This window comes from Centrocercus urophasianus, unplaced genomic scaffold (assembly GCF_019232065.1).
Source record: "Centrocercus urophasianus isolate 14NV4802_14NV808 unplaced genomic scaffold, USGS_Curo_1.0 seq_11, whole genome shotgun sequence".
Taxonomy (NCBI): Eukaryota; Metazoa; Chordata; class Aves; order Galliformes; family Phasianidae; genus Centrocercus; species Centrocercus urophasianus.
In genome coordinates, this window is record NW_024884253.1 from 65,645,711 (window position 1) to 65,671,993 (window position 26,283).

A 26,283-nucleotide genomic window follows, 5' to 3' on the forward strand; every position below is an offset into this window, starting at 1 on the left:
CCTACAAACTGCAAGAATTGCAAGTATTACAGAGCTCTGAAGTTTATCTTGCTGGATCAAGCAGAGAAAGGAATTTCATTCAAAACTTGTTCAGCTTCTGATGAGGCTGAATTCAGAGCGATGTAAGCCTTCTCTGTCCAATTTGTAGACATATACTGTATCTGCCTTTATTTTACAGTAAACTTACAGTGTTGTTGGTTTTTACTGAATGGAGCTGAATTCTTTCTAATCCACTATAGCCCAACAGAGTAAGAAATGAAACGAAGGAACTGAGGTTGTTGTGTGCTGAAGATGAGCAAAGCAGGACATGCTGGATGACTGCCTTTCGACTCCTCAAGGTATCAGATTTCTTCTGTAAATAGAGCTACACCTGTTGTCAAGTTGCAGTTGCCATTTTTTTGCTCATTAAAAAATATCTACATGTTCTTGAATGTCGTCTACCTCCAAAATAACGGCTAAGAGCAGCATGCCTGATAGAACTGTCCCTCCCGAACTTTTAAGCACTGCACTGAGATGAATCCTCTGTGCATATGAATCCAGTATAATTTCAGAGTTTGAGGCAAAGGTATGTGAATGAACCAACAAAACTGTGTGACACTTATTTGCAAGTACCGTAAAGAAAACATTTTGGTTATGGTAAGTGAATATCTCACCTAGAACAGACTGCTTTCTACACACTTCTTAGTTTTTTCAATTTTTCGAAGGTTCAGCAATAAGTTAAATAACAAAAATAAGCCCCTCTGTCTCTATATTAGAGTTATTCATACCTGAGACTAAATAATTAAATTTCTTGATAATATGGAAAGAGGCTTCTCAGTACTTTTTAAACAAATTTACTGTAGGAAGAACTGAGGAGAAAGTTGGTTATTTTGTGCTGTTTGAAGCAGAAATTATTTTCTTTTTAAATCTATTCCTGAAGATGCTGCCTCAAAAACAACTATTACTTTGTTCATTCTACCTACATCCTACATCATGTTAAAGGGAATATACACCTATAAGAAAATAAAATATATAAAATATGTACCAGTTCTCTCTAATGGGTTGCCCATGAAAATCCCACTTCTCTTCCATGCATTTATCCTATCTCTAGTATTCTGTTTCAAAATCTAACAAAGAAATGTAATTTAAAAAAGTATGGGCATGTAGAAACTGGTACTGTGGTACCCCATACTAGATCCACCAAAACAGAAATGGAAACACTGAACTCAGTCAACTTTGGCTCTCTCTCTATAGTAAGCATATAATTCCAGATACTTGGAAAGAGCCAACCACAAAATCCCTCTACTTTATGTCAGGGAGCAGGGCTGGCCCCAGATACTGCAGTGGGAATGAGGCCAGGATGTGGTCCTCCTTGGACGCCGTGTGCTGTCTGTGACTGCTGTCTGCCAAGCTGTGCCCAAGATGTTTTGTCATCGTTAGCACTACAAGGAAGCCGCTAGGATGGGGACACAGCTTCAAGGCAATGCCAGGATGTTCCTTGAGGCTGCTGTGGGCTCCATTTGCTTGGTCTCTTACCCAAATGACTACAGTTGCTTTTCCTGCCTAAGCAGCAGGCCACATCAGCAAAATCTGTGTCTTTCGCTCCACTCCAGACCTCTACAGCAAAATGCCCTTCTCCCTCTGTTGTTACTGTTATTTCTGATTTATACTTAATTTTTCATTGTGAGCGAACTGCAGAAAGAGCGGATCAGTTAATTGTAGTGAATTGTGCCTTGAGGTTATCATGTATGGTATCATCAAAAGAAAGAAGAGTTTAGGTGCACTGGTCAACACACTATGATCCTGGAATGGCAAGGAAGAACCTCCCCAGTGTAGAGTTAGCTATTCATACTGAATGTGTAGGCATGCATCTTATGTGTTCAGAGGCGTCTTTCTTTGCAGTGCGACCTGTGGCAAAAGCAGTATGGCATTCAGTTTCTGTGCACTGGCATCTAACATTGACCCTTATGCCAGGAAAAAAAAAAGATTCTGTTATTAAGAAACAGTGAAAGATGATTAAAGGCGTGTAGTCGGGGAAAATTAAGGCTGTGTCTCGTGGCTATGGCTGTCACTCTTCTTTTTATTTACCTACAGATTCAGCTTTTGCTAATCATACAGTTTTACCTCATTAATTAAATTACATATACAACTTCAATTAGAACATTCTGTAAGCAGTGTTGATATACTTCAGTTATGCCCCTCTTGGGAGGGCACTGAGTAGATGTTCTCCTACTGTCCTAGCTACTAGTGTTTCTAAAATTGATCTCAGTGAAGGAGGGACATGAGTAGTTCACTCACTTTTTAAAGATGAGAAAAATACTGGAAGTGTTATTTTCTGTCAAAATTTATTAAAACATCGAGTGAATTAGAAAGCATTATAACATTATGAAAGCTGATTTCATCTTTGTGTTATCTTTTAAATATATAATATAATATATAATCTTTTATATATATATATATATATTTAATCTCAAATTATTGGAAGGTAAAAAGAGGAGGAGATGATATCTGGACCTTGAGTGAAAGCTCGTATTCCATAAGGAATATAAGTTAATAGCTGAGAGTGGCAGAGATGAGCTGTGTATTTTGCTTAATCTTGTACAAGTGCCACCTTTTAAATAAAGTTATTGTGCATACTTACTGCTCTGTTCCCACCTGCCAATCACTGTTCCTCAATGCAAATTGCTCTGGGACAGTTTCTGATCATGGAAATAAACTGACAGCACCTTGTTCCAGTTTAAGTGGAATCACTACAATTTTTTTTTCTAGGGCATACCCTTGAATAACAATTATTCACTTTTCTGTTGACAGTATGGAATGCTGTTGTATCAGAATTACAGAATTCCCCAGCAGAGAAAAGCCATGCTTCCACACTTTTCCACTCCAGTAGTAAGTAATGAACTTTGTTTCCCTAATTATTGTGCTTAAAAAGATGTATTTACTTTTGCATTTTAAAAGTGGAAAATTTTACACTAAGGAATGTGAATTCAGCATTATGTAGCATATCAATGTAAAGTTCACATTTTTTATGAGTACAATTTATGTAGCTGGCTCTCCACTTATCTTAGGTTTACATTATCCACGTGAGTGAAAAATCTTGGATATGCCAGGCACTTAAGAGATGTACAGCACAGAGACATCTGGCTGTCCCTGCAGAAGCCAGCTTAGGTCTGGCAAAACACTCTCCTAAATCTCATAAAAAGAGTTGGGCCAAAAGCTGACTGTTAGCTATCTAAAATTGAAGATGTTATATTTGGATCCCAGCTGGCCCTGGAAATGAGTGGGGTATGGTAATAGGGCAAGTGGGCAACCTGAACAACAGAAACTTTGGATCTTCTCCATTCCATATGGCCTATGAAGAAACACCATGTATTTTTGTGTCTGTTAATGCTTTTCAAGGGAAAGAAAATTAGCTATGTTTCCCGTGTTGTTGAAGGATAGCTTTGGAAAGTCTTCTGAAAGCAAAACATTTTGAAATGAAACTCTCTCAAGTTGGTTTTTTCTTTCCCTGTTTTTTGAAACAAGTGAAAATTCCTTTTCAGAGAAGTGTATCTGAAAACTCACTAGTAGCAATGGATTTTTCGGGGCAAATAGGAAGAGTTATTGAAAATCCTGTTGAAGCACAGAGTGCTGCCATGGAAGAAGGACATGCTTGGAGGGTAGCTATTTTCTCTTCTTTTCTATTTTTTTTTTTTCATCAGTGTCTGTTGAGAGCCAAGACACAGAGTGTGCTATGATATTAGTGCAGTGCTGGTCATAGTATAGCTTAGATCCGACCTGAAACAATCACACTGCAAGCATGCAGATCTGAAAGTCAATATCCATCTTTAGCAAAACTGTCACATTCACAACAACCTTCTACCACTGCTTCTCTGTCCCCCTAGTGTCCAGAGGAAAGTTGAGGGGGAAAGCAGACTCACCAGAACTTTACTGCCAGTTTGCAAAACCAGTCTCTGAGGAGGAATATGTCAAATTAAATGCTTCCCCACATGGAAGAGTCTGGGGCTCTGACTAATGGCTTGCTCCCAGTAAGTTTAATTGCAGAATATACAAGAGGCAGAACCTCTTGCAATGAAAACTGATGTAACTTGTTTATAGTGTCTTGTGGACAGACAGCTGCAGTACAAGTTTTCCCCCATGCTCGTCTCTTAGGGAATAGGAGTCATCACTGAAGCACTAGCTAGTGCTTTATGTACGGGAGGGAAATACTGCTTGATTTACTGAGTGCCCAGTATTTTGCCTGAGCAGAAACATACCAGATTTTTCTTTTTTTCTGTCATATTTTTTCTTTTCCTTTTTTTATTTTAAAGATACTGAGCTTTCACCATTAACATCTGGCTTGCGTTTTAAGCCAGCTGAACTGAGCTGCTGCTTGTAGATTAGTTCCCTTCAAAGTTGCATTTCTTTTTCTCATCCTGGCACTAAACTTGCCGAGCCCCAAGTTTCCTGTAAATTAAATCTGTATTGCATGTACACTAATTCTCTTCTGTTGAGGTTTTAGTCTGGATTTAATGGTAATTCATTTTCTCTATAGAAACGTAGCACAAGAATGAACATCTTGGGTAGCCAAAGTCCACTCCACCCTTCCACACTGAGTACAGGTAAATTCTGCTGTTTGTAAGCATAGTGTAAGAGGCTTTTTTGAGTAAGCAAAAGATCATTTCCTGCAAAGATAGACTGCAATCTGTTAATGCCTTTATATGAAATACTGTGTTTTATGTTTATGAGTAACTTCTGTTATTAGTATGCCTACCTATAAAGACGTAATAGAAGAAAATCAGCTTTCTTTTAAGGCACACTTAAGATTTGCTTTAACTTTAATCTTTTGAAACCCAGATTTTACAAAAATTGAGACTATATAATGTTTCCAGTAAAAAAAAATAATAATCCAAAAGTCAGTTCTTCATTTTAAACAAGGAAGGTCAACAAGTGATTTGATAATCTTTTAAGTAGGAGTCTTCAAAATAGCCTTTATTCTGTAATGATTGCATGAAGTACAGATACCTGTAATGTGAGCCCTGAACGTCTCTTTGACATTGTAAGTTTATTAAAATAATAGGCAATTGCATATTAGTGTCCTGCATTCCTTAAGAGGGAACACAGGTATTCTGAGTTTTTATTCTGCTGAATAGAACTTAAAACATATCATTAGAAAAACAGTGAAGCAATAATAAAAACATCTGAGGATAACTGCACCCTCGAAAGCACAATCTGAAGTGCTTTTCATTCTTCTAGAGTTAAAGGGACTGGGTTCGACCTTGTTAGCTCATATGTTGTATTCCAAGAATTGTTCAGGTGCAGCATTTTCAAGAAATGGTGAAAGGGCACTGTATCACTACCCTGATCATGTACCTGCAAATCCTGCAGTCCATGGAGATGCTGCCTGTGCACTTGGTTTATCATGGTTATGCAACAGCTGGTGCATCTTCTTCATAATGATTCATTTTTATACTAATCAATTAAAGACGCTTCATGTTCTGCAACAAAACTATACCCACTTTTAAAATGTTTAAATAAATATCATGTGGAAGTAACTGGTACACCTTACTGTTTTTTAACCATTGCCTCTTTTCCCTCTCACCTCCAGTTATTCACAGGACACAGCATTGGTTTCATGGCAGAATCTCCAGAGAAGAATCTCACAGGATTATTAAGCAGCAGGGGCTAGTAGATGGGTAGGTATTGCTGTTGTTTGGTATTTATGATTTCATGGTAAGTACTGTGGATAAGAACATAACTTCTGCTGAAAGGGCTCACAGGTTTGTGAGCACTGATGGGTAACCTGACTCTTAGCAATCCCATTGTAACTTGCCTGGCATTCCAAAAGCCTGAGTACATGTTTGTAGGAGTGGGTTCTAACACTTAATCTGGAAAGCATTAAGAATACACAACTTGTTGTTCTGTTGGGTGTTTTGTTTTTTTTTTCAATAGAGGTAATCAAATTTTAGAGAATGTTAGAATTTGAAAACAATTAATTACTTTAACCTGCATTGAGGAAGTATTTCTTCAGACAAAGCTGTAATTATCCATTTGCACACACATTTGTAATCAGCTGTTTGTGCTTTTTTGCATGTATCAGAGCAGTTAATGATTATTTCTTCCTATTTATTTCTGTTATAAATGAAAGAAACTACCTGTTCCATTTCTGTAAATTGTCTATAGCTGAGATTTTAAGTATTTTCTGAGCATCTTTGTTTCACTTAGTTGCATGTAGCTATGGTAATTCTAGGGAAATTCCTTAAATTGGAGTTCAACAATGAATTATTTATTGGATGAGAAGAACACAGTTGTCTTCATTTCATTGATTTCACTGCCTGCAGGGTTTAGGTAGAAGTTTCCATATTGTCTTTTGAGGACTCAAACCTTGCAACAGCATTTTCTGACTCGGGAGCATAAATAATTTTTTTGATTCATGGCTTTTGGAGAATGAAACACATTAGAGAGATACTGCTTGTGCACATTCATCACGTTCATCAAACAGTGTTTTTAATTGTTTTTGTTTGCTTGCTTGTTTGTTTTTTGGTCAGTGTTGGTGGCCCAAAGCTATTGAGATTTGTATGAAAAAGATTCTAGCTATCAGACCAGTGAAAGCAAAAGAGCACTGCTGAAGGCGGGCACAGCTGATCTGCTGAGTTTCTGGGTCTCTCTCATAACAGAACTGCTTGGCTATTTTGGGTCCATTTTGACATGATGCATTAAGAATCTAGTGGCCCATGCTTTCTTGAGTATTCATACAATCACTGACACCTTTGAGACTGTTCAATTTGTACGCAGACAACTCAGTCACTATGGAAGGCTGAGATTAGTTAGCATTCAGTTGTAGTGAGGTCATTCACTTACAGCAAAGGAATTGTATTACCTGTGTGTTCTGGGATCTGTAGGTGACAGTTTTCAGAACAAAAAAAGTCTTGTGTGTGTTTTCCTGCTATGTGTGTTCTTGAACAAAGGCAGCTAAAAAGTTAACACTGGGGAAGAATAGGGAAGGCTTCTAGTGGCTCTTGTTAACATATCCAGCGATATAAATATGCAGGTGATGCTTCTATTCTTTGTTTCTTGAAGCTGTTTGTTGAGGGTATATCTGTATATGCAGTCATTGTTACTGCAGACAGGCTGTTTTTTTTGCCAAAGAAGTGGCATAAACTCCTGCAGGATCAGTTGTGCTGAGCTCTGCATTGTACCCCCAGTTTATGATACTTTGCATTATCTGAAATAGCTAGATGAAAGGTAATTTAGAAATATCTGCAGGACCAGCTGGAGTAGGGCAGGGGCAGGTAAGATCTTTCTTGCTGAGATGAATCCCAATTTGTAAAGTCTTAGGCTCCTTTTCCACACATCCTGTCTTACTAGGAAGAAAAAGGAAAGTGAAGCATGTTTTCCCGTAGTGGCAAGACATGCCATCTCTTGGTATTGGAGTGATCCTGGTTACGATGATGCATTTTTGTGGTATTGACATTTCTCAATTGGCTCTGAGAAGCTAGGGTAAGTTCTTTCAGGTCCGTAAAGTACAAGCAGTTCTTGCAACTCAGCCTTGAAAGAGCATGTTCCTGCCTTAGTGGTTAGCCAGTAAGAGGGCTTGAGGCCTGCCCAACTACAACACTTGGCCATCTCACAAGTCCACTTGTGATTAGCATTCTGGGCCTTATGCCAAAGGGATATACTTGTTTCCTGTGGCATGGAGAGGTTCTCCTACCTCAGCTCATAAATGTTAAGGAAAGGAGATGTTTTTGAGGACTTAAAATGTCTTTATACTTTCCCTTGCTAAAGTATAGACTTAACGATTGAATTAGGACTTTGTGGGTCAACTCAGAAGTGACAGTTCCATGGTGTGTGTTGTTGCTAGTTATAGTTCCTAAAGTAAGTTCTTTTCTGAGGATGCTGAGAGAAAAATAGTCTCTTGGGGGAAAATCAGCGTGTGTTTTCCCCATCCTGGATCTTACTTAACTGAGAAATCATTTTAAGAAAGTAATGATCTTTTTCGGTGGAATTGCAGCCACTTAGCGTAAGTGTAATTTACTAACACTGAAATTCTGTAAACTAACGCAAGATACTGGAGAATCGGAACAAATTCTTGTATATTAAAATACAAAAGCTTCATGCATACGTAGGTCACCCTGAAAGTAATGCCTCCTATATCAGTTGCTCCAGAAGTAATGGTTTCCATTTATTTCTGTGGGAAAAAAAAACCACAGATACAAAGAGCACAATAAAAACTATTTGATAGAGCAAATTCTCAGCTACAAAACACCACTACTAGCTAAGCATTTTCACCAGTGATGAACAAGAGCTTGCATGCTGCACTCATAAAAATCTGTGCCAGTGGAAGTGACCCACAGTTTCACAGCTGCTATGATAGTGTTGTTGCCCACACAGTTCATCTTTTTTATGCCTAAACAAATGGATATCACAGTGTGCCAAACTGGGATTTCGTGGTGGGTGTGGTAGGACAGTCTAGCCAAGATGAGCAATGTGCTCCACCATCTATGAACTGCAGTGGGGCCTGGTGTTACCATGTTACAGAGGAAATGTTATCTTCTCTTGCCTGAGTCTGAAAGCTTGAGCCTTCAGCTTAGTCAGCATTATGATGCAGCAGTCAAGAGTTGATGGTTTGCTTGGATTCCAGGAAATCCAGAAGGATTGCCCCTTTCCTATTCCAAAAGACAGTACACATCACTTTAGCCACTGAGGGCTGTGTCTTGAACTTTTTCTCTGATGGAGAATTCACATGTTGCCACTCCATAAACTGCCATTTTGACTCTGGCTTGTAGTGGTGACACTATGTCTTGTCACCGGTAAAAATGTGATCCATGAAGCTGACACCTTCAGCCTTTTATTGGTTCAGTGTCCTGACAACCTTGCACACCATGTTCTCTCTGCCTCTGTATTTGAGTTTTTGGGAGCCCACTTGGTGTAAACTTTACAATATTCCGGTTTCCCACCATAGTTTCCAAAGTAGTTGAAGCTTATATTCAGCTCCATACACAGTTCTGTGGTTATATTCTGGAGATTCATGCAGATTATCTTTCACATGACTGCTGCCCTGCTGAAACACATCAGTCACCATTTCACTGTGCTCACATCCACTGTTCCTTCTCCATAAATGTTCAGTAAACGTCAGTGAATGTCAGTGGGAACAGTTTCTTTTGCATGGAGGAATTCAGTGACTTAATCACTTGGCTTCATCCACACTTCCACATCAGATGCCATTCTGTCAGACTGCCCCTCTGCTGCCATCTGTTGCACGGCAGCAAAGTGTAATGAAATATTGCTGGGAACGTTCAACCTCTACTGCCATACCATCACCATCTGCCTTTGACATCGTGGGCCAACATCATAAAATAGGAGGCATTACTTTCGAAGCAGCCCTCATACATAGGGGAAGAAATAATGACGTGCATTCTTCACTTTTTCTTCTTCAGTTAGTCTTTCATAAGCCTGGTATAAAAATGAAAAGCAAACTGCCTGTTAAAGCAACTGAAAAAGAGTTAGGCAGCAGTACGAAACTACTCAGTACTTCTGATTATTAATGGAGAAATGGATTATTGTATTTACTGTGTGCTTAAAAATATTCTCTCCTAGGCTATTTCTTCTCCGGGACAGCCAAAGCAATCCAAAGGCATTTGTACTTACACTTTGCCATCATCAAAAAATAAAGCATTTTCAAATTTTGCCGGTAAGTAACTTTTTTTTTTCTTTTCAAAACTGATCATAAAAAATAAAATAAACTTTAAACAGACAGTATTGGCATTATCCAGAGAGGCCTCTTTTTACCTACTAATGGCATGAACAGGCATGTTTCCATCAGGAAATGTAATTCTTTAGAATTGTCAAATGTCTGAATAAAATTCCATCTTAACATTACTTGGAAAACTGATTTAAGTCACTGAAGTATAGAAGTAATGCAATACAACTTGTGCTCTGTGACTGGCAGCAACAGCTGCACTTGTCTCCATATCACTTAGGCAACCTTAGAATAAGTTACAGGAAGTTTTAAAAATTTTATTTGGAATTTTATCCCCTAATGTTGAGCTTTAAAAAATGTTCTATTGAGATAGTAAGAGCTGGTTGATTTTGTCTCGACCAGAAAGAGCAGCAGAAGTTTAAGATCATGCAGACCTGCTTATTGGTCCAAACCCTCTCATCTTGTCTTGCTTGCTAATTTTGGAAACAGCCATCAATTATTTTTGTTGTATTTTTGTTTTATGCAAAAAAAACCCAGTGCTGTCTCTACAACGTAGAATTACTCTGCCCACCAGCTTTCATTTTTGTGCAGAAACGATTTCCAGTTGGCTTAGCATAAATTCTTTTCTAGCATTGTGCCTGGTTTCACACAGAACTCTACACACTGGGCTTTCTGTGCAGTGCCCATCGTTTATGTCATGTCACATACTTTTACTTGTCCTGTGTTTGCAACGCTTGCATCTTCTCATGTGCTAACTTGAAAAGGACGTTTTATTTCCCCAGTGTGAGGATGATGGACAGATATTTTTCAGCCTGGATGATGGGAACACCAAATTCAGTGATCTAATCCAGCTTGTTGAATTCTATCAACTAAACAAAGGAGTCTTGCCCTGCAAACTCAAACACCACTGCATCCGAGTGGCCTTATGACCTCAAATTTGACTCTCACTGAAGACTGGATTTGCTAGAAGAGTAATTGTAAAAGAACGTTGATACTGGGGAATTGGCAGATTTGTAAGTTGGTAAAAATAAATAAAAATATTATGCACCTTGGGACTCTGAAAGGGATGGATTCGACAGGTGCCAACAGACCGACATTACTGGTTTGTCTAACACCTAAGAGTGATTGCTGCTGAGTGTCCCAGCATCCCAAAAATGGGGGGGGAGGGTATGTACAACCATTAGTAAATTTGAAACAAAACTGGAAACTATCTTGGCTGGGCCACTTAACAGGAACAAGTGTGAAGAGAAATCTTTGAAAAGAACTCTTGCCCTGGAATAATCTTGACAATTAAGACTAGTGTGTTTACTTTTTGTATTGATCACTTTTTTTGCACTCCTTCTTTGTTTTGGATATTGTATGCAGCCTATATTAGGAGCTGATGTGGCTTTTAAAATTCATGCAGGAGTTGGGTATTAATCTGCACCCTAAAATGTATGGAATGCTTCAGCCTAAACGGATCTAGAAGAAAATCAAGAAGTGTGTGTGTTGTGTGTCTGTGTGTGTGTGCGTGTGTGTCTCAAAACTTCTCTGGAGACCTGAGGTTCCATGATCTGCAGATGTCTTTGAAGAAGCAATGAGGATACAATTCTAAAAGAACATACCACCATGCGTGCACTCTCAAAACTGTTGACTTGTAGCATTATGGCTGTAGTATGTTGGTGGCATATTAGTGGCACCCAGTCATGCGAAGACTGTACTAGATTCTATGCACAAACTTTTATTATTGAAGTGGTGATTTGTTTTTTACAGCCTTTTGACTGTTCTGAGGAAACCTACTGTTACTAAATAGAATAGGACTGAATGACAATTGTATCTGAAATTTTTGTGAGAAGATTCTTCTGCAGGTAGTCTTAGTTCGGGAAAATGAAAACAAACAAACAAACAAAAACAACAGTTTTTAGCTTTATAGCTCCTTGAATTTTTGGACTGTTTCAAAGAGCAATTTCCATACTGTAAAGATACAGTGACACAAAGCTCTCTTGGGGAATAGGGCATAGAAGAAGTATCTCCCTTCTGCTTTTTGGTATGGCCACGAAAGTTTGCATGGTGAGAAAGAACATACTGAGAATGGAAACTGATTTCACTGGGATTTGCAATTGTGAACCAGCTGCTGGCAGTACCATCCACGGAGCTAACTGGTGATTCCTGTGTCGTACACGCTAATGCACACCGGTACCTACTGCAGACAAGCGTATATCCTGCTTTGGTGCTGGTCTGTCATCAGAATTACTTTACTGTTAATGCTTAAATCAATTATTTAATGTTTACACAGTGATTCTTTCTGATGATAAATCAGTACTGAAATTAAACGAGTCCCCTTTTACTCCCTTAATTGCAAAAAGCATTCTTTGAACAACACAGTCCGTGCAGGAACTGTTACTGAATTAGCTTTCCAACACTTCATGCGGTTATCCGTAGTGTGAAATATTTTAGCCTGGGAACTTTCAGAACGTAGTGCAGAATGGAGCATTCTTGAGATGGAGAACGATTCATGCAGACTCGTTCATCCTCGTTAATGTTTGCCACTGGGTTTGAAATCCTAGCCATCGGAAAGGGTAGACAAGGAAGAAAATTCCACACCTTTAGGTCTTCATGTAGTGTTGAGAATAGCTTAAGACAAACCATAACCTGCCTGAGTCATCCATATCAGCTTATAACTATGTCAATGGTATAGAAACACTGTATTTTAGTTTACAGAACACATTTAGTATTTTTTTCCATTTAATGTCTAGATATAAAAGTGAAGAAACTTGATTTTGTTTTTAGTAGAAACTTTTTTTAAAATTGTACATAGTGAAACGAGTGTTCCTGCTTTCTAGACGATGTATTTTAAAACCTTGAAATTAAGCTAACTTCAGTCTGACTTCACTTTGCATGCTTCTATTTGGCCCCTATTAGGAGAAAAACGATTCTTGTATTGACTACATTACCAGTTTAATAAGACCATTTATGCTGTAGTTTTAAGTTTTTCTGTTTACATAGCTTAGTGACAGCCATGCATTTTCCCCAGTAGGCGGATAGTACTTGCAGTGTTTCATATTTATAAAAAAAGAAAAAAAGAAAAACTTGCATCTTATTTAAATTGAGAATAAAAGTTTGACTATGAATCATGATTTTTGTATGTAGATGGTTGACTTAGTATTTTGTACTTTTCCCAGCTAAAGTGAGCTGTTTTGAGAAAGTGACCACCTTCAAAGTGGCAACAATCTTACTTAAGCAGATCACTGCTTTGTCTTCTTTCTGCTGGAAAACAGTCGATACCACCTTAGTTTTCCAACAGATTCAGCTGGCTGCCAGCTCAGAATACCAAGGACTGAAGGACATTTGACTCTTATTTTTGTATTTAAATGACATGAATGTAAAGGGGATGCTCAGGGTTGTTTTGGAGCCTGTTGAATTTTTATCTTTTTGCCTGTGATTTTATTTTCTAAATAAATACTTCATGTAGCAATCTTGAATATGTTGAGAAGGAAAATGCCAAACCATTTTGGTAATGAGGTTACTAGTTAAGTTATGTTACGATAGGTGTTAAAAGTACAAAAAACTTTTTATTTGTTAATTAATCTTGAAGAAACACGTGCCTCAGTTTAGATGTTTTGTCTTATCTTTTCTGCACTAAATACCTGACAGTTTGACCAATCAATGCACCTTTCCAGTGGCAAGACTTGCTTATCGTAAATTATATTGTCACAATGCAAGATTTAGTGACTGTAAAATGGAATAAAGTTTAAAGTTTCAGGGAATGCAAAAGGTATTAACTTAAGAGACAAAACCTTTATTCAATATGCTTTGCTTCATACTGTAAATAGCTTTTTGGCTTGTGAACCTAATTGTAATCTTTCAGGTATTTTTGTACAAATAAGGGACTGATATTCTGTTTCTTGTAATTAGAAATAAACGTTAATACAATGCTATTCATTTTATATTGGAATGAATGTCTTCTCTTGGGTGTGTCTGTGTTCACAGCTTATCTCTTGTCTTAATTCTGGGTTATTTGGGGGGGGGTTATCATTAAACATCTCTTAAGAAGAGCTGAAAGGAAAACAGAATAAAATGCCTCTGTTTCCACTGTTCTGTGGAAATATCTGTGTTCAGTATGTCCTGTATCTAAAGAAGTTGTGCACAACTGTTTGAAGAAAGTTATTTCACTATGTGTTACATCTGGAACGGACAGGAGGATGGCATTATATAAAAAAAGGAATCATGGCGAACAGGTGTTCCTAAGCCTGCCCCGTGGCAGAGCAGTACTGCCATCTGCATGGTACTGCAACCCACCTGCAACTGCGGCACCTGCAAAATGATGCCTGCAAATCTGGCCTGAGGTGTTTTCCTCAGCAGGTCCCTGTGCTGTCAGCACACTCCCAAGTACAGCATTAATCTGGGTCAGAGATGGGAATATGTAAGAGTTGAAATAATTGTTGTGCCTGATAGGAGGTTTGTGCTGGTGTCACATTAGTTACAGGAAATGGTCCGCCATGATCAGGCAATGTCTGAACCCCCATGAAGCCTTTTAGCATGAAGTTCACCTTGCAAAATACTGAAAAAATGCGTTTGAACCTACGAGTAAACTGAAATCAGAAAAGTGCTTTGCAGCCTTTAACTGCAGCACTTTCATCCTGATGCATGCACAGAAGCATAAAATTCTGTTTAAAACCAAATGGCTGCTTCAGCCTTGCACCTGCAAAGAAGACCACCACCAGAGGAACCATTTCCCACCAACAAAGTTGAACTACAGACAACTTCAGACTTAAGTCACTGCTAATTTAGTTACTCTTTAATCTGGTTTGTCAGTGACCACCTTGCATATTGCTTTGTGATTCAGTCATTGATTGTCTGACATCTTGGAAACTTCACAGCAGTTGGAGAAGAGATGGTCCTTTGAATATCCCAATAATTTGGGATTAATCTCAATATTCTCAAATATTATGCCTTTCTTCCTTTAATTAGGTTTTGAGAACCTAATATAACCACAACTATGTCCAAGAGCCATATGATTTTCATTACATATTGTGGGTAGTCACATCTGAGACCTCAAAATAAATCAGTTTGTACAACACTAATCTTGCAAACTCACAGCTGAAGATGTTCTGCTCTAATTGCTCGTCATTTCAAACAGGTGAGGGCAGATGTTTTTACTTTATCAGAAGTTGCTAAGTTGTGCCTAACAGGGTCCTACAACGCTTCTTGATTCGTCAGGTTGAATGGTTTTAATCAGGTGTTTGCCACATGCTGGCTGCAGGGTTCAGGTGCCTCAAGTTCCTAACAGGAAGGCGAAAGTATAAACAAAGCAGGCAGCTCTGAGTCAAGGTGCACCCTGGGTTTATGGACTCCAGTGCTGAGCCAAGATGCAGGCAGAAGTGTAACTCTTGAGAAAAGGGGAGCTCAGAAGAGCTAAAGAAGGAGAGGAGATGGAAGGAGTGGCTGACACAGCAGGAGGCTGTGCTGCCGTTCAGCGAGATCTGAACAGCCTGACGAGCAGAGTTGAGTGGCACCTGAGGAGGAATAAGAGCGTGCGTCAGTACAGGTGAGGGAACGACCTGCTGGAGAGAAGCTCTGTGTGGAACGGCCTCGGTGTCCCGGTGGGCAACGGGGCGGCTGTGAGCCAGCCTTGTGGCCAGTGGGAGCCTGGGCTGCCTTCCGAACAGCGCGGCCCGCAGGTCAAGGGAGGTGATCCTCCCCCTCTCCCCTGCCCTGGTGAGGCCGCATCTGGAGTACCGTGTCCTGGGGAGCATCTCCCTCATGGGGAAAGGGTGGGAGGGCTGGGCCTGTTCAGCCTGGAGAAGAGAAGGCTGAGGGGGGATCTTATCACCGCTTGTAAATATCTAATGCACAGTAGTCGAGTGGGTGGGGTCAGGCTCTTTTTGCTGGTGCCTACAGCCAGGATTAAGGGGCAACGGGCACACGGAGGAACAGAGGAAATTCCATGCGAACACGAGGGAATGTTTCTTGACTGTGTGGCTATCAGAGCAGTGAACCAGGCTGGACGCTTTCCTGGGTAGCCCACCACAGGGAACCTGCTTTAACAGGTACTCGGCACGGAGCGGACGCATTCCGCACTGCAGCACGGAATCGCCTCGGCTTGACGGGTGGCCCTATTAGAGAGCACTGCCGGCGGCCATTGTCCTCCGCGCGGCAGCAGTGAACTGACGCCGAGGCGGCGGAGCCAGGAGCAGCCAGGAGCAGCGGGGGACCGCCCCTGCACGTATAACCTGCTGCGGGCCGCAGGGAGCAGGGCGAGCTTACGGGGCACGAAACAGCAGTGGGCTGGGCAGAGAAGCGGGGAGGCACGGCAGCGTGCAGGGGGCCTGGAATCTCTGCGCACTAGTAGAACTGCCGCCTGCCTCCCGGATAACGTATCTCACCGTGGTGTCCACCAGGTGGAACGGCCTGGGGAGAAATACAGTGGTGACTCAGAGCCCCTGCCTGAAGAAGTGGTAGTTCACGTCTGTGGCTGCAGCAAGTGACTGAGTCCGTTGGTGCTGGAGAAGGCAGGCAGGAAGGCAAGCTGCCTGAAGTGCGAGCAGGTGGATGATGTGCTCCATATGGTGGCTGCACTCCAGGAGGAGGTTGAGAGGTTCAGGAGTATCAGCGTGAGCGGGAGGCAGGCTTGTGGTGTAAGCCTCTGAGAGGTAGACGTGGGGGTGATACTCATCAGGCAGAGGTGGGCCCCCTGCCCTGCCGTTGCCGAGCAGAGCGAGGCAGTTTGAGAGAAGAGGAGGAGTGGAAATGGGTCCCGGCCAGGCGATGTAGGCAAGCGCCGTCCCGACCAAGCTCGGTTCCCCAGGTGCCTCTGCAAAATAGGCGTGAGGCCCCGGAACCCAAGGGAGAGGTGGATCAGGGTATGGGGGAAGGTCCACTTGCGAGGCTGTCCCAGGCGAAGCAGTTGACCTCACGCGTCAAGACTGCCTCCACCCGGAAGGAAAGAAGGGTGGCTGACATTGGCAGCTCCCTGCTGAGAGGAGCGGAGGGCCCTGCATGTCAGCTGGACCCTACCAGTAGGGAGAACTGCTGCCTCCTTGGGGCGCGGGTCAGGGACGTTTCTGGGAAACTTCCTGGTCTTACTGGCCCTTCTGATTATTACCCCTTATTGACAGTTCAGGCCGGCAGTGATGAAGTCACTGAGAAAAGCATGAGGACTATGAAAAAAGACTTCAGAGGACTTGCGCGGGTAGTAGATGGAGCGGGTGTGCAACTGGTTTTTTCTTCTGCCCCTTCCGTGGCGGGGAAGGATACAAAGAGGATCAGCAAAAGCCACCTCACAAACAAATGCCTTAGAGGTTGGTGCAAACAGAAGAATTTTGGTGTTTTTTTGACCACGGGATAATTTACTTGACATCTTAAAAAAGGCAACAACTGACGTGCATGTACGTGCGAGGAAATTCTCACGAGGAGGGAGAACTACATGCAGTTTTTTCCTGTTGGTGCTTTCTACCAACATCTGTGGTCCTTCACGTCTGCTTGTGCCCTGGCTGTAATGAAGCGCTGGCTGACAGTAGGAAGACAGATATAGGAAAGCATTGGAAAAGTCTGGGTACCCGGAGTGAGACATCTGATGTACAGGGCATCAAAAGCAGGGACTGAAAAAGGCAGGCAGCTTGTAGCTCCCAGCCTGTTCCCCTTCAGCAAAATCCTACCAAGCAGGCTGCTGGGCAGGAGGTGTTTGGTTTTTTTTGACCTTGTAGGATCTTTTCCCCTGCAGGCAGGAGGTGCAAAGCCTGTTCCCTGTCCCTCAAAACATGGCGCTGCCTGCTCTGCAGTGACATCACTGACCATTGTGAAGTCACAAAGGGCCCTCAGCACTGAGGCAGCTTGTCCCCGCCCTTGGCCACTCTCGGTCCTGACGGCATAGCTGTTGGACAGGGTTTGGCTCACTCCTTGCGAGCTGCATCTTTTGTGGCTTGTGCTTCGAGCTGCGTCTTTTGTGGCTTGTGCTTCGAGCTGCGTCTTTTGTGGCTTGTGCTTCGAGCTGTGTCTTTTGTCGCTGTGCTTCGAGCTGCGTCTTTTGTCGCTGTGCTTCGGAGAAATGGCGAAACAACAGCAAGGCAGGCGTGGGGACTGGTAAGGATATGGTTCCTTCCCAAGTTTTAAATATCTGTTGCTCCGTAGTCGTCTTCTGCACTGTGCAGATACGGCCTGCTTCACCATTCTTCACCATGCTTCTCCTTCTTTGTAGGCAACCTAAGGCTTGGAAGACAGTTTCCCTGCTGCTGATCACCGTGGCTGTGGTGTCCTTCGGTGAGTCTCAGTAGAGCTCTGATTTGAGGATGCTTCTTTCGGAAGCCTCCAACAATTTGTTCTGCCCAGGGATAGGGGAGTGGGCAGCCCAAGGCAGAACATTTATAGAGGTGATTTATTGAGAGCTTTGTGGAATTCCTGGCAGGTGTTTACTGCGTTGGAAGTCTTGCTGGAGGCTCAAGGGCAGTGGAAAAAAAGACTTCATGGTAAGAAAAGAATCTCCCTTTGGCTGGACTCTTCTTTAGAGGAGCTCTGCCCCTTGTCCATGACCACTTGTTACCCGAGTCCAACTTCTGTGACCAATGCCCTGAGTTTCTCCCCTTCCCCATTTGAGCTGCTATCTCTCCATGTCTGTTAGTTCCCCCAAAGTTAGCCAGGAAGCCAGGAAGCAGCTTCTCGGTCGGGAGCTCTTGGAGCTTGCCAACCAGTATTGTCAACTCTCTATTAAACCTCGGTTACCCTGTTGTCACGCGGATTGAGGCTCGTTCTCTGCCTCACATCTCACGGCTTGTGAGAAGACAGCTGTGTGCACTCTCTCCATTAATTACCTGCTGTCTCTAGGCTGGTGGGTGATGATCTGGAAATGCTGAGGGTGGAACAAGAGCTCGAGAAGATCCAGCAGCAGCTTCGTTTCCTGCAATGGGGAGCAAAGGACATCACCCTGCGTGCTCTCCACGAGGCCCTGAAGAGAACTGAGCTCCCAGGCTTTACCGGCGAGGTAAGAGGACATTGCAAAAAGCTCTGCTGAGAGAGTTCTTTCGCCACTGTGGCATTATATCTCGCTAGCGTTCCCTGTCACAGACAGCTAAAAGGCTTGTCCAGCAGGAAGAAATGCTGGTGCATCACCATCGGTCCTTTTCTCTGTTGCTCCGGAGCTCTTGTAGGGGAAAGGAATGAACTCTGATGGGAATTTCAGATGCCTTAGTTGTTTCTTGCTCTCTGTCAGTCCTTCCCTGCACCTGCTGCTGTGCATGAGGTGGCAGGTTCCCCTGGAAAACCTGTAAGCCAGCACCCTGAGTTGAGCCTGGCTGCCCTGGGTGCCTGGGGCCTGTGCAGATGCACAGGAGACGCTGTGTTTCAGCCTCCCCGTGGGGCATCCAGTCTGAAGGCTGTTCTGGTTTCAGAGCCCTTGCTCCGTGGATACCGTCTCTTTTGGTGGCTTGAGCTCGCACGGCCCCAGGTCTGACCGAAGCCTGAGCTGACGGTGATTCCCGTGATGGGAATCTCAAAGGCCATGATAGCCCGAGGCCTGGCAGGCATTAGTTCCTTCTGCATTTTGCCTTTCTTCCCCATTGCAGTAGGCAAGCTCTGTCTTCTGCTTCAAGTTAACTCTCTGTGTGTGGCTGGACTGCAGCAGTTGTGGTGACCTCTGGGCAATCCCTGCCTCGTGCCTGACTCGAGCCCCATCTCCTGGCCAGCAGGACTGTCAGCGCAGCCTGCCTGTCATGGGGCATCTCGACAGGAAAAGCCCATTCGTGCCGCATCTGTGTCCAGTGCGTTGGAGTGAGCAGCCTCTCTGTTCCCGTGCCAGATGGTCATAGTAGAGCTCTGGAGGTTCGCAGGCAACTCCCAGGCAGTGTGAATTACATCCAAGTGGAGCAGCCGAGTTTGCTTTGGCAGGCTTTGTAGGGGAGCTGGGAGGCAACTCTTTTCCCTTTTCTTTTCCTTCTGACGAGCGCTCTCCTTTGTCTTCCTCCCCAGGCTGTTCAAGAGCTGATCAATCAAGTCCTGGAGAAGCTGGAAGAAAGCCCATTCCAGATGCGTAATTATGCCAGCAAAACTTCAGGTGCCGTTAAGCTGTAGAAACAACCAGACCAAGATGGTGGTTCCAAAGGGCGTCTTGTCCAGTTTGACAGGACGGGCATTTGGGCAGGGTAGGGGAGAAGGGGTGAGGAGTGAATGGCCACCGTGTGCCCTGAGAATGTGCTTGCTGAGAGAGCCTTCAACGGGCTGGAGCACATCTGAAAAGTGGTACTCCTACTTGGTGTTGTTTCTCACGTGACTGCTCAGCTGGCTGTCAGTTTATGTGGCCCCTTAAGATAGCTGAGCAAGTCCCTGCATTGTGTTGCAGAGGGATACGGCAGGTGAGAACGAGGGGAATATCACTGCTGGGGATGTATGGCTGCCTTTGAAACTCTTTTGAAGAGGACAGTGCAAAGGCAGCCGGCATTTCTGTGCAGCTGTTCATGTGGAAAACAGAGTCAGCAGCCCTTGGTTCCTCCTGGCCTTGCTTGACCACTGTGCCCGTGTTTTTATTTGCAGGCGCCGCTATCGTTCGTTCCAAGACTTCTCCCTCCTGGATTGGAAGCGGGAAAGCCTTCTGGCACTCGTTGCTGGTGACACCATATATGAGGCCTCCTGAGATTATTCTTGAGGTAAGAACAGTGTGAAACAGAGGAAGAATGGTGTGGGGCAAAGGGGGCCAAACGCCCTGCTGAGAGTTGCCTTTTACCCTTGTCTTCACCCCTTCTTGCGAGGACCTACTCCCCTCTTGTGTATCCTGGCAGAGAATTTCTTCTGCCAGACTGCCCCAGGTCCTCTGTGGAAGCTTCTGCCAGGCTAGCTTGCTTGTCTTCCCAGCCATTGTGGAGCTGTCTGGCCAGCACTGAAGGGGAACCCATAAGGTGCCACGAGAGATCTGGGCTGCGAGAACGCTGGGGCTCTTAATGAACCCCAGAGGGCACGGAGGGCGTGCACTGCAGGAGGGCCCCATGTTGTGTTTGCCAGCCCATCCTGGCACTGCTCCTGAGCTACCTGCACAAGTCGGAGCCCTGGCTGGTGCTGGGGGAAGGGGGTGGGACTGGATGAGAGGGAGCGATTGCTTCCCCTTGCAGGAAAGGCTCGTGCAGGTGGGCCCTTCTTTGCCCCGGGCAGGTGCCTTTCAGCCACAGCAGCCCCTCTTTTTTATTTTTTGCAAGCTGCCCCACAAAAGAAGGAGCCCAAGAGCTTCTGCAGGTCGTGCACCCAGCTCACCGCCATGCCCGTATGCCTGTGCTTTGGAGCAGAGCTGATGGGCCAGTACACCTGCAGAGCCCCTGATGCTGCAGCAGGATTTTCAGCCAGGACGCTCTTTTGCACATGAACGCTGTTTCTTCTTCTCTTTTCAGCCTGACAATCAGCCAGGTAACTGCTGGCCCTTCCCAGGAAGCCAAGGGCACGTCCTCATCAAGTTGCCCAGGGCCATCCTTCCCACGGCAGTTACGTTAAACCATGGAGTTCCAGCAATGGCCTACCATGCAGACAGCACCTCCAGTGCTCCTAAGGACTTTGCTGTCTATGTAAGTGATTCCTCTGGGTTGTGGCGGTAGTTTTGCGTAGCGTTTGACGTGGAGGGTGGTTGCAGATCCAAGAGGGCTGCTGCGTGCAGTTCTTCCCTGCACAGGGCGAGAAACAAGCTCCTCAGAGTTGCTCCATTTCCACAGCGTTCCTTTTTTGTCCAAGGTAGCACAGCAAAGAAGGTTTCCCGCTCTTGGGGCGAGTTGGTAGTTTGAGAGGCAGAGGGAAAGGGAAGTGGCACAGTGGATGGTCCTAGACCACCTTTGCTTCAGAAAGCCCTGTGGGGCTTTGTGATCCTCTTCCAGCAGCGCATCTCACTGTTCTGTTTTCTCCACCCCTGTCTTCCTGTAGGGCCTGCAGGAAGAAGGTGACGAGGAAGGAACTTTGCTAGGAGAGTTCACCTTCACACCAGGCCAGGATCCCAGTCAGACCTTCCAGCTGCAGGTAAGGAGGATACAAAGAGGGACGTGAAGCGTGGGAGAGGGGGACCGCGGTTGGCTGGGGAAAAGCTTCCAAGCCAGAGGCGTATGAGGGCCCTCTTGCATTTCTGCTGCTGCCTCTACACTGCCTGCACATGCCCGGACCGCTGGGCTGTTTCTGTTTCCTTCTAGCTTTTAAGCTGCAGAGCTGCTTCAGCTTATAGCACCGCTAATCTCCAGCTACGCTTGCAGCAGAAATTGCCATGACCAGGTGGCTTCCAATTGCACACAAGCGGCTGCCTCACGTAGGGTGCAGTACTGTTGGCGGGCTACTTTCACACTGGGGATGTGTGGCTTTCCAAGGATTTTGTCGTTGCTGGTAATGGGCAGCATCAGGGAGGCCATTCTGATGGGTGACATTCTAGAGAAAGCAATGAGACTTACGACCCCTGCGTTTTTCTGTGCGAGAACACACACTCAAAGCAAGTGCAAAGAACTTGGCTGTGTATTTGCTGCAGCTTTTGGTAGCTGTTTATTTCTTTAAAACTCACGTGGCCAAAGAGGTGGAGCAGGGTAAGAAATGTCTTGATTGTGCTATGGCAGCTTATCAGCGTGTCAGAAGGCCTAGCAAGGCAGCCTGAAGTAGGATGTTGCGTGAGTGTATCACTCCTGCATTGTCAGTGGCCAAAGAGGAGAGAGGAAAACACAGTTCATTTCTTTTTCTCATTGCAGAACGAGCACTCTGGGTTCATCAATTACATCAAGCTGCGAGTGCTGAGCAACTGGGGCCACCCGGACTACACGTGTGTGTATCAGTTCAGGCTCCACAGCAATCCAGCCCCTGACGGTGAAGCTAAGGGAAAGCCACTTGGTTTATCTTTCATGGAGGAGTCTCCAGATCTGAGCCCGTGACAGGGGCGCAAACCCAGGGGACGAAAGAGAGTGGCAACAAAAATTACCCTACCTTCTATCAGCGCGGCACATCCGGCCCGGCTCTGTGACTAACAAGGCAAGGCATGATGCGGGCCGTGCGCTCCAGGAGAGGGGGAAGGGAGACAACACGTGTGTCTGACAACAAAGAAAACCAACCAACAACAAAAACAAAATCAACAGCAACTGTCTGAGGAGGAGCTGAATTTACTGAATCCAACAAAATCAAACAAAATGAGAGACGGAAGTATCCAAAATACAAGATCTCATGTTAGAAGACTGCAGGGGAAGCACGTGCTTTTCTCCGTGGCAAACCGAGAGTGGGAAGAAGAGGCTGGTGTCCTGCCAGTAGCTCCACCTTTCTTCCTCTGCACGCTAGGTCCTCGGGAATGCCGCTCTTCCCCTCCCATCCGAGGACCCCACGTGCCCATGAATGGCAGTTCAAGGAACCAGAACATTAACTCTTTAACTCCCACTATTTTACGTGATCTTCTGAGGTGGAATATCAGCAACAAAAATCACAAAGCCACTACGTTAACATCAAATATAACATCAATTCATTCAACTTTTCCCGTGTTGAGTCTCTTTTGTCCGTCGGAGTAACTGTTAAGAGATCTCCCTATTGTCTATCTCGCCCCATAAGCCTTTTCATTCCCTTTTCTCCTGCTCTCCTGTTGGGGAGGAGGAGGGAGGGAGCAGCTGGTTGGGAGTTGGCAAAGTGATCCCAAGATACTGCATTTTCCGATCCCTGTTGAAGCACGGATGGGAGTCAGCAGGAACTGCTGCCCCCTTGGACTTCCAGAGGGCAGACCTTGGCCTCCTTTGGACCGTGGTTGAGAAGGTCCCTTGGGAGGCCGTTCTGGAGCGCACAGGAGCTTGGGAAGGCTGGGCATACTTTTATGGAAGTTATTTTAAAAGTGCAGGAGCTGACCGTCACCGAGTCATGGAAGACAAGTTGACGGGCAAGGAAGCCGGTCAGGCTGAACAGAGACCTTTGGCTGGAACTCGGGAACAAAAGTAAAGTTTTTGGTATTTGAAGAATGGGCAAGCAACTTATGACAGTTACGAGTATGTAGTGAAGCCGTGCAGGGAGAAAATTAGAAAAGCCAAAGGCCATCTAGAACTGAACTTGGCCGCTAAGGTGAAGGACAACAGTAAATATTTCTGTAAAGACATCAGCAGCGAGTGGAAGGCTAGGGAGAGTCTCCATCCCCTGCTGGATGATGCTGAGGGCAACGTGGTGACCAAGGGTCAGGATAAGGCTGAGGTACTTGTTCTGTATGATTTACAAACGTACAGATAGCAGAGTGGCGTGGTTAGGATGGTATTATACGGGTTTTATCATTAGAAAGATTATCGTGGTGGAAAGGGAGAATCAAAAATTAGACGCTCAGCCGTGGCCTAGGCTCGCAGTAGAAAACTCCAAAGGGAGGGATCTCCGGAAAGAGATCCTTCCCCAGCGGCAGTCAGCCCTCAAATGGGGTCTGGGAGAGGTGGAGCCAGGCTGCACCCCTCCGGGTCACACAGTTGAATTGCCTCCACCCGTGCTCCCGTGGCTGAGTCAGTCCTTGCCTCAGGCGATCAATCAGTGGTTCAGGCTGTGACTCAGCAGCCCCCATACACCTTCTTTGCCTCAGTCCTTAATAGTAAGACTAGTTACTCCCTGGGCACACATCCCCTTGTGCCGGTAGGTAGGGATGGGGAACAGAATAGGCCCTGCACAATCCACGATGAGATGGTTTGGGACCTGCTCTGAAAGCTGGGTGCTCACAAGTCCGTGGGGCCAGATGGACTGTGTCCTAGGGTGCTGAGGGAGTTAGCGGATGTGGTTGCCGAGCCACTCTCCACCCTCTTTCGGCAGTCCTGGCTAACTGGAAACGTCCCGTTGGACTGGCAAACGTGACACCCATCTTCAAGAAGGGCTGGAAAGATGATCCTGATAGCTACAGACCTGTAGTCTCACCTCGGTGCCAGGGAAGGCCATGAAATGGATCGTCTCGGGAGGCCTCACGGACCAGTTAATGGTAAGCTGGGGGTGAGGCCCAATCAGCATGGCTTTATGAATGAAGGTATGGCTGTCAATGTGGTCTGCCTGGACTTCAGTAAAGCCTTTGGCACCCTCCCCCACAACTTCTTGTGGAGAGGCTGGCTGCCAACGGTTTGGATGGGCGTACGCTCCGCTGGGTGAAACGCCGGGCCCAAAGAGCTGTGGTCAGTGGAGTTAAGTGCAGTTGGCGGCCAGTCCAGAGTGGTGTCCTCCAGGGCTCGGTACTGAGGCTGCTTCTGTTTAACATCTTTATTAACGATCTTGATGAGGGAATTGAGTGCACCCTCAGTGGGTTTGCGGATGACTCCAAGCTGGGAGGGAGCGTTGCTCTGCCAGAGGGGGGAAAAGGCACTACAGAGGGACCTGGGTCGCTGGGCCGCGGTAAACTCTGAGTTTCCGTAGGGCCAGGTGTCGGGTCCTGCATTTTGGTCACAACAGCCCCAGGCAACCCTACGGGCTTGGGGAGGGGTGGCTGGAAAGCTGCCTGACGGAAAAGGACTTGGTGTACTGACGGACAGGCGGCTGACTATGAGGCAGCAGGGTGCTCAGGCGGCCAAGAAGGCCAGTGGGATCCTGGGTTGCCTTCCAAAGAGCGTGGCCAGCAGGTCAAGGGAGGTGATCCTCCCCCTCTCCCCTGCCCTGGTGAGGCCGCATCTGGAGTACCGTGTCCTGTCCCGGGCTCCTCAGCGCAAGAAGACAAGGCTGAGAGTTGGTCTTATCAATGCTTATAAATATCTGATGGACAGTAGTCGATGGTTGGGGCCAGGCTCTTTTTGCTGTTGCTGAGTGACTGAATTAAGAGGCAACGGGCACACACAGGAACACAGGAAATTCTGTGTGAACATGAGTAATACTTCTTGACTGTGAGGATATCAGAGCAGCAAACTAGGCTGTCCAGAGTGTGTGGAGAGTCTGGATGCTTTCCTGGGTTGCTCACTATAGGGAGCCTACTTTAGCAGGGGTGTGGATTAGAAGAAGTCCCTTCCAACCCAGGGCATTCCGTTTTTCTGTGAAATGAAGTGGGAGAAAAATTACTCTTGGGTAGTATTTTCTTGCTTTTGTTTTAGGTGTTATTTGGAACATAGCTATTGCATTACTTGAGTACTGGTCACCAGTCCCTTATGAAGTTAATTTCCCCTCCTCTCAAGCTGGTGAAGACACTCTGTATTGAAGACTTTCATTTCACTTGCCTTTTGATGCATTTTCCGCAGAGGTGGAAGAATCACTGTTTTTAGTAATCAGAGAAATAGTTGTGGAATTGATGTTTTCTCTCCCTTGTTCATTCTTTACATAGTCTGTCCAATTGCCATCAAGACTAAAGGAAAGTAAATTTAAGGCTCTATCAACAATAATTTTATGCTGAGAATGTTTTAAAACCAATGGCCAAGTCATATTGTGAAAATGCACAACTTACAGTGGCTGCTAGATACATCCTATTTCGAAGTGTTTTAAATTTAGTTAGACCTTTTTAGCATTTAATTTCTTCCAGTACACTTCTCTTTTCCTCTGAATTTCTGCAACATATTGATGCGTTCTGTGTAACTTGTATATGCTCAGTTTTTGTGTCAGTGAAGTTCTCTCATAATCATGTCCGAAAACCAAAACAGAAGTGAGGCAAACTGTGAGGATTACAGTTTTTTAAAAAACTCTCTGACTACACAATTAGTCATGGAAAGAAATAATAATGACAGAATGGGTGGGTAGAAGACTATGTG

The 26,283-nt window shown here is 44.8% G+C and overlaps 2 protein-coding genes across 2 annotated transcripts in view; both read left to right on the forward strand.

The window, feature by feature from the left end:
* Positions 1-13,584, forward strand: part of GRB10 (growth factor receptor bound protein 10) — an 82,777-nt gene extending 69,193 nt beyond the window's left edge. Inside the window, exons 9-15 of the mRNA XM_042837976.1 lie at positions 240-338; positions 2,791-2,868; positions 3,522-3,638; positions 4,514-4,580; positions 5,567-5,654; positions 9,556-9,649; positions 10,441-13,584. Of these exons, the coding sequence (XP_042693910.1) occupies positions 240-338; positions 2,791-2,868; positions 3,522-3,638; positions 4,514-4,580; positions 5,567-5,654; positions 9,556-9,649; positions 10,441-10,587 (690 nt within the window). The 3' untranslated portion in view covers positions 10,588-13,584. The remainder of the gene's footprint in view (positions 1-239; positions 339-2,790; positions 2,869-3,521; positions 3,639-4,513; positions 4,581-5,566; positions 5,655-9,555; positions 9,650-10,440) is intronic.
* Positions 13,585-14,914: 1,330 nt separating this feature from the next.
* On the forward strand, positions 14,915-23,086 carry SUN3 (Sad1 and UNC84 domain containing 3). The gene is made up of 9 exons (XM_042809141.1): positions 14,915-15,185; positions 17,835-17,896; positions 18,042-18,102; positions 18,458-18,614; positions 19,598-19,682; positions 20,159-20,271; positions 21,004-21,174; positions 21,524-21,616; positions 22,324-23,086. The coding sequence occupies exons 1-9, from the start codon at positions 15,070-15,072 to the stop codon at positions 22,501-22,503; spliced, it is 1,038 nt and encodes a 345-aa protein (XP_042665075.1). The 5' UTR covers positions 14,915-15,069; the 3' UTR covers positions 22,504-23,086.
* The last annotated feature ends 3,197 nt before the right edge of the window (positions 23,087-26,283 follow it).